The 11061-nt window shown below is 36.2% G+C and overlaps 1 protein-coding gene across 1 annotated transcript; it reads left to right on the top strand.

Moving 5' to 3' along the window:
- Nucleotides 1-8625: 8625 nt before the first annotated feature.
- LOC133320112 (uncharacterized) lies at nucleotides 8626-9615 on the top strand. The gene has a single exon (XM_061527159.1). The coding sequence runs from the start codon at nucleotides 8941-8943 to the stop codon at nucleotides 9535-9537; it is 597 nt and encodes a 198-aa protein (XP_061383143.1). The 5' UTR covers nucleotides 8626-8940; the 3' UTR covers nucleotides 9538-9615.
- Nucleotides 9616-11061: the final 1446 nt, after the last annotated feature.

Raw genomic sequence — 11061 nt, forward strand, 5'->3', positions numbered from 1 at the left:
ATATCAACATTCGGGCGTTTCATTTCCCTCGTCCTTATATGGCGACCCTGCCAGCGCATTTGCGCATCGGTAACGCGAGATCCTTTAATTTAAATTACCGACACGTGTACATTCAAACTCGCCAAAGTTCAAAAGTTAATAATGGTCACTGTAGTTTAAAATAAGTGTAATTCGAAAGTAGAAAAGGAGGACATTTTTATAAACCAAAATTCTGCAGCTGCCGAAAATAATGCATATATAAAAGAATTGAAATTCCATGCGTCCACCACAAACATTCTTTTACTTATAATATTACTGTTGATGAGTCTGTTTATCATCTACGTTGTATGGAGAGTATACCGAAAAATGCATCATCGCTGGGTCCAGCAGGGTATATATCAATATGTACTTCGTGGATCGATCAGACGTCAACGGGCTACCCTACACGGTTCTCCAGCTGTTGCTGAACAAGAAACATAAATTGAAGTGATTTTAGATTGGAGCCGCGTCTAAAAATTGTTAATATTCAAGAAAGAAAAGCTTGTGATTTGTCCAAACAGTGCGCGAGTAACGTGACTCCGGAATGCAGAACATGCCTATATAAGGGATGCAACGTAGAGACGGACTTTGATAGTTTTATATAATTATAATAATACATATTATGTAGCGATATATTGTAATAACTAGATAATTAGTGTTAAGGTATTCATATTATTTTTGTATAACTTCAAAATACGTAATTAGTAATAATGAATTTTAGTAATATGTATAATTTTTATATTTTGATATGGCAGATGATTTAAAAATATTGTGCCAAGAGTTAAAATTTATTAAAGAATACTTAAGGAAAATTGGTCCTGAGCGTAGAAAGGGTAACATTTACATTGTTAAGTTAAGCGAAGCAAATAGTTTGTATAGCCAATATTTAACATTAAATTCTTATTTGCAAGAAGAAGTAAATTGTGGTAATGTTAGTGCTAGCGATAGTGAATTGATTGTCGATTACTCACAGCAATTTCTTTCATTGTATAAAGATATTGTTAGATACTCTTCAACGTCATCCGATTCGAAAGAATTTATTAGTAATTCAGGTCAGACTATAGAAACTATAAACATGGAAAAATTTGATTTTAAGGTTGCTCTGAGTTTGTTACCGGTTATGAATGACGACTTATCTGTAACTAAACAATTAATAGATTCCGTTGAATATTATGAAACCACCCTTACTGCCGATTCTAAGCCCCAATTAATAAATTTTGTGTTAAAAAATCGTTTATCGCAATCAGCAAAACTTAAATTACATCCAAGCTATTCTAGTATTTCAGACTTAATTCATGATATGAAAAAAGAGCTTTTGCCGAAAAAATCTGCTACGGCCATCCAAACACGATTGCTGAATTTTAAGCAGAATGAGTTGACCATCGAAGAATACGGTAAGCAAATCACTGAAATGTTTGTTGACTTAACTATTTCACAGGCAGATAACGACCCAGAGACTTATAAGGTGCTTAAGCCCTTAAATGAAAAGCAAGCAATCAAACGATTTGCTGATGGACTGCGAAATCATAGAACCGGGACTATTATTACAGCACGTAACTTTACATCTTTAAAAGACGCTATTCAATCTGCATTAGATGAGGAGTTGCCATCCACTTCTAATTCCAATTTAATGAGCATAAATAAAAAAGTTTCCTGTTTTCGAAATTCCAGGGGACGTTATAATTACCGAGGTAATCAATATCGAGGGTACCGTGCCCATCCACAGCACGGCGGTGGTATGCGCAGAGGCCAACAACCAACGTGGCGTGGCACACAACGAGGTAGATCATGGCGTGGTAATTCCCGCCCGTACCAGAATAGAGGTATGAAAAATAAAAACAATAGCTTAAACGCTGGGCAAAATCAAAGTTATGTAAACATCATCGATCGAAATAATTCACAGTCCCAACCCACCCCATCTGTTGATAATAATAATCAGTTTTTTCGTGAGTAAAGGTCATATATTTTCATGTAACAATCATTCGCGTTTAGTTCAATTTACTTTTAACAATTGTTTTGCATCACATTGTTTAATTGACACCGGCGCATCAATTTCTGCGCTAGAATCGAAACTTGTTTATAATTATAACATTCCATTCCATAAAGAGAAATGTGAGTTTAGCGGAATTGGAGGTAGTGTTGAAGCAATTGGATATGTCTTTCTTAATTTGGAAGTGCCCCAAGGATCTTTTAAACATAAATTCTTTGTATTTGATACTCTACCTACTAAAGTTTCTGCTATAATTGGCGATGACTTTTGCAAAAAGTATGCGGCGGTAATTGATTATGAAAACAATTATTTTTCATTGATTAATTCAAATAATGATCGAATTTATTTACCTACTTTTAGTAATATTAATAATGAGGTTTTGTATATTCCGTCGCGATCGGAATCTATACATTTTATAAATACTGATATGAAAGATGATTGTGTGGTATGTTCGAAAGAGTTATCGGAAGGTGTTTACTTAGCCAGTATGTTAGTAAGTCCAATTAGAGGGAAAATACCGATTCGAATAATAAATACAACCGACAGAGATTTTTGTTTGAGTGACGTAAGCCCTAACATTTATAGTACGAGTGAGTATAATATATGTATGTTTGGAAAATCGAATAAGAATTCGGAACGCGTAAAAAAATTATTTTCTGTTTTAAAATTACACGAATATCTTAAGGGGGAAGAACAGGTATCAATCGAAAACATATGTGCGAAATACTGTGATATCTTTTATTTACCCGGAGACAGCTTGACTGTGACTGATATCTATAAACATACAATTACATTAAAACCCAATGTAGATCCAGTTTATGTAAAACCATACAGATTACCCCATTCTCAAAAAGTAGAAATAAAAAGGCAATTAGATAAAATGTTAAATCAAGGAATAATTGAACCTTGTAAGAGCGAATGGTCAAGTCCCATTCTACTAGTGCCTAAAAAATCGGAAAGGAACGATAAAAAATGGAGATTAGTAATCGATTATCGTAAATTAAATAATTCCATAGTTGATGATAAGTTTCCTTTGCCGAATATTACAGAAATACTCGACTCTCTTTCAGGTTGTATATATTATACACATTTAGACTTAAATCAAGGTTTCTATAATGTAGAATTAGATCCAAATAGCCGTAGGTATACAGCATTCTGTTCTGGTCAATACCAGATGACCAGAATGCCAATGGGTCTTAAAACCAGTCCCAGCTCTTTCTCTAGAATGATGAATATGGCTATGGCAGGCTTAACATTTGAAAAATGTTTTATTTACCTTGATGACATCATAATTTTTGGTAGAAATTTAGCAGATCACAATAAAAATTTAACGGAAGTATTTGAACGATTAAAACAAGTTAATTTAAAGCTAAACCCCGATAAGTGTACATTTTAAAAAAGGAATTACTGTATTTGGGTCATGTTGTATCTGGAGATGGTGTTTTACCGGATCCTGATAAAATCAAAGTCTTACAAAATTATCCTATTCCTACTAATACAGGCGAGGTAAAACGCTTTGTAGCATTCGCGAACTTTTATCGTAAATTTATTCGAAATTTTGCAGAGAAAGCTTTTTATTTAAATAAATTATGCCGTAAAAATGTACAATTTCATTGGAGTGACGAGTGTCAACATTCATTTAATTCATTAAAGCAAGATATGATGTCACCTCCGTTACTGCAATACCCAGATTTTTCTGAAAGTAACCAATTTGTAGTTCAAACGGATGCATCAGGTTACGCTATAGGAGCCGTACTGTCCAATAAAAATGGTAAACCTATAGCATATGCTAGCCGAACTTTAAATGGAGCGGAGAAAAACTACCCAACAATCGAAAAAGAATTATTAGCGATTGTATGGGCTGTTAAACACTTCCGGCCTTATTTATACGGACGTTCTTTCAAAATTTATACGGACCACAAACCTCTCATTTATCTTTTTAACATGAAAGATCCTTCGAGTAGGTTATTGAAATTTAGACTTGCTCTCGAAGAATACGATTATATAGTAGAGTATGTAAGAGGAAGTGAAAATTCCGCCGCAGATGCTTTATCTAGAATACGTATTACATCGAAAGACTTAAAAGATATGAGTGAGTGTAGTTTGAATGTGTTGACTAGAGCTCAGAAGAAAAGGATGGAAGAGGAGCATAGTATGTCAGGGATGAACAATGATTCTTTGTGTGATAGTGTGAATACTGACGATTGGCTTGATCACCCAAGAGTCGTAGAGATACACAACAAACCGAAGATATCGATAGAATTAAGATTTATCAACAAAAGTAATTTACAAAAATTACGAAAGGACAATGAAATCGCATGCGAATCTAGAACTTTTATATACGTTTTAAAGAAAATGACAATTTATATAAATCCAGCTATTCGATCACAATTATCGCGAGGCGAATTTGTGAGGGAGCTGTCTGATTTTTGTAAAAAAATAAATATTAACGAAGTATACTTCATGAAATGTAAAGAAAAAAATAAATTTATAGAGCAAGTAATAAATGAAATTAATAGTATTGAAAATTGGCCCGGTCCAAGAATTATTGTGTTAAATGAAATTGAAAGAATTGACAACAAAGACGACCAAAGAGTAATATTAAATGATTTTCATCTCCTCCCCACTAGTGGCCACGCGGGTATTAAGAGGATGTTGAATAACATTAAAAAATATTACTTTTGGCCAGGTATCGAACGAGATATAACAGCATTTGTGAGACGCTGTGACAAATGCCAGAAACAAAAGTATTCTATACCCGTTAGGGAGCCTATGACTGTAACTTCTACAGCTCAATCTCCCTTCGAAAAAATTTTCTTAGATATTGTAGGACCTTTAGATAGAGATAGTAATAATTATTCATATATATTAACACTCCAATGTGAGTTATCTAAATACGTAGAAGCATATCCGTTAGTTTCTAAGAGTTCAGTTGAAGTTGCACAGGCATTCGTAAATAACTTCATTCTTCGACATGGAATACCCAAGGAAATAGCCACAGATCGAGGTACCGAGTTTATGTCTACAGTAATGAAAGAGGTATGTAGTTTATTAAAAATTAAAAAATTAAATTCCACAGCATACCATCATGAGAGCATCGGCGCTTTAGAAAATTCCCATAAGAGTTTAGGAGCATTTTTACGCATACAGACTGACAACCACTCCGAGTCTTGGAGTTCCTGGCTACCCTTTTGGTGTTTCTCGTATAATACTTCCGTTCACCGTGAAACAAAATATACCCCATTCGAGTTAGTTTATGGCAAAAAAATGTACTTTACCTAGTAACTTAACAAAAACCGTAGAACCCCTCTATAATTACGATGATTATCCATTAGAATTAAAATATCGCCTACAAACCTCACAAAAAGAAGCAAGAGAAAATCTTATAAATAGTAAAATTGTTCGAAAATCAAAATATGATACTAAAATGAACCCTATAACTTTTAAAATCAATGATTTGATATTAGTTAAAGAAGAAACAGGCAACAAACTCAGCGCAATTTATTCCGGTCCATATTTAGTTATTAAGGATTGTTCACCAAATGTTGAAATATTGAAAGATGGAAAAAATTATGTGATTCACAAAAATCGAACGAAATTGTATTACCCTTAAAATATACGTAAAAAATTATAATATGATATGTATACACATTGTAGTTCATTTTTTTTGTAATTATAATAATAGTCTTAAGTTTTTATTATGATTTCTTTAATTTTGTACCTATGTCAATAATATGATGATTTAAATACTGTTTTAACATAAAAAAAAAAAAGAAATATATGCAATTCTTTTTTTCTTTGAGAGGGAAGGTGTGGTATCTATCTAGATATACACATGTTTAGTGCCATCATAATATAAAACCCACACCAGTAACGTTAATAAAGTAGTCTTATATCAACATTCGGGCGTTTCATTTCCCTCGTCCTTATACCTCAAGGTCATGATGGATGTGCTTACTAAGTATCGAGTTTTTGGTGACACACGTTGTTATATGTACTCGGTGGAATGGCAGAAGCGTGGACTACCGCATGCTCATATCCTAATTTGGTTGCTGAACAAATTACATTCAAATGAAGTGGATGACATCATATCAGCTGAAATTCCTGATCCAGTCACTGATCCCCATCTACACGACATTGTGACGACACAGATGGTGCATGGACCGTGCGGTGCATTAAATCCATTATCGCCTTGCATGACTGATGGAAAGTGCACAAAACGATATCCGCGACCGTTAGTTGCTGAAACAGTTACAGAGAACGATGGATATCCAGTTTATCGTCGGCGTTCAAAAGAAGATAATGGTCGAACTATCAAAGTTAAAGTTCAAAATCAAGAAATTGAGATCGGAAATTAATTCATTGTACCACATTGCCCGCTACTATCACGAATTTTCGAAACACATGTAAACGTTGAGAGTTGTCATTCGGCCAAATCAATCAAATATTTGTGCAAGTACGTCACAAAAGGCAGCGACATGGCTGTTTGGTATTGCGTCGGAAAATGCGAATGACGAAATCAGCAACTTCCAAATGGGCAGATACGTCAGTACTAATGAAGCACTGTGGCGATTATTTTCATTTCTAATTCATGAAAGATATCCCACAGTTGTACATTTAGCAGTGCATTTGGAAAATGGCCAAAGAGTTTACTTCACTGAGGCTAAAGAAGCACAACGAGCTGAGAGACCACCATCGACAACATTGACTAGCTTCTTTGCAATGTGTGAAGCAGATCCATTCGCAGCGACGCTGATGTACGTTGAAATGCCCAAGTATTACACTTGGAATCAATCAACAAAGAAATTCCAACGTCGCAAACAAGAAACCCCAGTTCCAGATTGGCCACAGGTGTTTTCCACTGATGCACTAGGTCGCATCTATACTGTTCATCCTAGAAATGATGAATGTTTTTATTTGCGACTGCTGTTGGTAAATGTACGTGGACCAAAATCATTTGCGCATTGGAAAACTGTGAATGGCCACCAATGCCAAACATATCGAGAAGCATGTCAACTATTGGGTTTGCTAGAGAACGATTCTCATAGGGATTTAACACTTGCGGATTCAGTTGTTTCATCAAATGCGTACCAAATACGAACGCTGATCGCAATTATCATCACCACATGTTTTCCTTTACAACCAATTCAGTTATGGAACAAATACAAAGACGACATATGTGAAGATATCTTGCATCGCTTGCGCATTCAAACGAATAATCCTGACATGCAAATAACCGATGAAATCTACAATGAATGATTGATTCTGATTGAGGATCAATGCTTGACTATTGCAAACAAGCTACTGATTGAAGTAGGAATGATTGCACCAAATCGATCGATACACGATGCATTCAACCAAGAATTAAATCGAGAGCTGCAATACAATGTTGATACATTGCAGGAATTCGTTCAAAATAATGTGCCGTTGCTGAATGAACAGCAAAAACCAGTATACGAAACATTAATACAAACGGTGGACAATAATACTGGTGGTCTATTCTTCCTGGACGCATCTGGAGGAACAGGGAAAACATTTCATTGATTTTGGCCACTATTCGATCAACAGGTGACATAGCTTTGGCGTTAACATCATCTGGAATTGCGGCAACTCTTCTAAATGGCGGTCGTACTGCACATTCTGCGCTTAAGTTGCCATTCAATTTAAACACAATTGAGACTCCAACATGCAATATTTTCCGATCCAGTGCAATGGGAAAATTGTTGACGCAATGCAAGCTCTCATTGTTTGGGATGAGTGCACAATGGCACTTAAGAAATCACTTGAAGCACTTAACTTCACACTGTAGGATCTTCGGCGAAATAACAACATTTTTGGCGGCTTGATGATATTGTTGGCAGGCGATTTCAGGCAGACGTTGCCAGTAATTCCCCGTGGAACTCCTGCAGATGAATTGAATGCTTGCCTAAAGGCGTCACCTTTATGGAATAACGTAAAAACATTATCGCTAACCACTAATATGAGAGTTCAACTTCAAAATGATCAAAGTGCTGCACAATTTTCAAAACAATTGTTAGCTGTTGGAAATGGAAAAGTCCCAGTTGATGCGACATCTGGATTATTTACTCTTACCAACGACTTTTGCCGATTTGTAGACTCTCAACTAGCTCTTATTGAAAATGTTTTCCCAAACATTAGTGAGAATTATCAGAATTATGCTTGGTTAAGTCAACGAGCAATTCTTGCCGCAAAGAATAATGATGTACACGCACTGAATTTCACCATTCAATCAAAAATCGATGGCGATTTGGTGACATACAAATCCGTTGATTCCATAACAAATCCCGATGATGTACATTATCCAACGGAGTTTTTGAACTCTCTGGAGTTACCAGGTTTTCCACCACATAACTTGCAACTCAAAGTTGGTACAGTTATTATGATATTGCGTAATTTGAATCCACCGCGACTTTGCAACGGTACTCGACTTGCGGTAAAAAGACTTATGCCGAATTTGATTGAGGCAACCATTATTAACGGAAAGTACGCAGGTGAAAATGTATGTATTCCTCGAAAACCAATGATTCCGACTGATCTTCCGTTTGACTTCAAACGATTGCAATTTCCAGTTCGCCTTGCGTTCGCAATGACAATTAACAAGTCGCAAGGCTAATCGCTTAGGCGCTGACTCCACGAGCGAGAGAATCGCGGCGATATTATCGTCGTGCCACGTATTTCTATACATTCTCTATGGAACCGTCTCCACACGGCGATATTATCGCCGCGATGCGACGAGTGACAACGAGCGCGCGAAACGTCACTACATCATTGCTAGCCGGCCGCGACTAGCAGCGGGCCCACCGCGCTCTCACGACGAGCGCGCAGCGGGCGCGCTGTCAAACGCAGCGTCATTTCAGCGTTGCCTCTCGTTATACAAGGACGTTTCGAGAAGCTTTTTGAACAAAAGTACAATGTTTGACATTGAAAAGTTTATAACAAAATGGAAATCTTTAAGGGATCAATTTCGTAAAGAGTTAAAGTTGCAGCAATGTCCAAAATCCGGTCAAGCTGCCTCAAAACGACGAAAGTATGTTCATTATGATGCATTACTTTTTTTAAAGAAACACACAGAACACGCTTCAACATCGTCATACATGATCAATGAGGACAGTCAAGATGTTCTTGATGATGACGACAGTTCGGTTAATACCAACCCTAGTGTTACGGAACCATCCACGTCTAATAAAAAGAAAACATTAGTCCAAATGTTTCTGGAATCGAATAAAGAGATATCGAATGTTATGCGCGAGAGTATAGATATACAAAGAAATAATGTTCAACCACAGTATCGCGACGAGCGTGGAAATGAGGCATTTTTCCGTTCGTTGCTACCACTTATGGACAAAATAAAAAAAGACTGTTTAATTGATGCCCGAACTGAGATTATGGCCGTAATTAAGAAATACACACCATCATCACATACATTTCTAGACTCATATTCTCGTACATCTACACCAACAAGCGAGGACGATATTGCTCAAATGTTAGAACACTTTGATGGAATGTAAACTTTAAATTTAATTTGATGTAAGCGTGTAAGTAAAATAAATCTGCTTTAAACTTAATGTAGTGTTACTGCTAATCTTTCACATACCCCGATACTTTTCCTCATATTAGTATCTTGTTTTGATAAGTGTCTTGATAGTACACTTAACAGTTCATCGATAATAGGAATTGGCATTAAATATTCATCTTCAAACCATTCTGGATGATTTCGATATTCTTCATAATTCACATGGAAATGTCCATGACTTTCACGACTTCTTTTCCCTTTTTAACAATAACAATAACTGCATATTTATTCACTAGCGTACTTGCAGAAGCCTCACACCTCGTCTACCTGTGATCACGGTTGCTGCAAAGTAACCGAAACGTCGGGATTATGTAGTTTTTAAATAATAAAATCCGCGTAGTAAATGCGAATAATACTAGTTTCGTGCTGTCATCGTTGCTTTACACAACGAAGGCAAATCTGAACGTGCGATTGCTACCCAGCTCAAGTTGTCGAAGACTTGTGTTCATAACACAATAACCCGATACAAGGAGACTGGCAGTAATCAAGACAGATCGCGGTCGGGAAGGCCGAGAGAGCTAGAACTTCTAGCGAGGATAAGTTCATCGTGGTAACAAGCAAGCGAAATAGACGCCTGACAGCACCAGAAATCCGCGCTGAAGTGAACAAATCCCGGTCTACACCTGTGTCATTGACCACAGTGAAAAGAAGACTAAGAGACGCTAATTTATTTGGTCGCGTAGCCGTCCGAAAACCTCTCTTAAGGGGGGAGCCTGCTTTAAAGGCTTCAAAAAATCGATTTTTTTTTGCATAAATGTCTTCCCAAACTATCCAAGAATGTGCCCATAAAATTTCAAAAGCAAATTCAAATTATTTTCGGAGTTACAGAAGAAATAGTGAGCAAGCGTCAAACAGTTATACGAGCGGCCGGATCGCTCGAAGTGCCCGCGCTCCGCCCCTCGATCTATTGTATGTATTGTACCCATTGTAACCATTCTAAGAATCCAAAGGGACCAACAGTTCTTCGAGACACTTCTGACTATTCGTAGAAGCCCATTGTGGAGCTATGGTAGGGATAAAAGAATGTATTATAACTATATCCCTTCTTTGCATCGTGATGGAAATTTCCATCATACCATTTAAAAGGAAAAATAACATTATAGGACTCCACACAGACAGTCTTTTTGTAATTGAATCAAATTGGTAACAATTTCTGAACGAAACGGAACTTGCCGAATAAAAAAAAAAGCAAACGTCAAGTGATTTATGTCAAAAAGTCTTGAATTTACTTGCCTGTCAAAACTTTGTTGTAGTGTGCTATTTGAAAAAGTTTTTTGAATAGAAGATTCAACAAAAAGTGGTGAAAAAAGCTGAAAATGAATAGAAAAAAGGTTAGTTTTACTTTTTTATTAACAACTTTTGTTGCAATCATCGATATTGTATTTAAAATTGTACCATTTTTATATGATGTAAATTTACATCAGTATGCAATAACACCTATATTGGTACTATGGAAATG

This window comes from Danaus plexippus (genome assembly GCF_018135715.1).
Source record: "Danaus plexippus chromosome 3 unlocalized genomic scaffold, MEX_DaPlex mxdp_34, whole genome shotgun sequence".
Lineage (NCBI taxonomy): Eukaryota > Metazoa > Arthropoda > Insecta > Lepidoptera > Nymphalidae > Danaus > Danaus plexippus.

Coding starts and splice junctions, on each gene's coding strand:
- LOC133320112 (XM_061527159.1), top strand. CDS start 8,941: ATGTTTGACATTGAAAAGTTTATAACAAAATGGAAATCTTTAAGGGAT.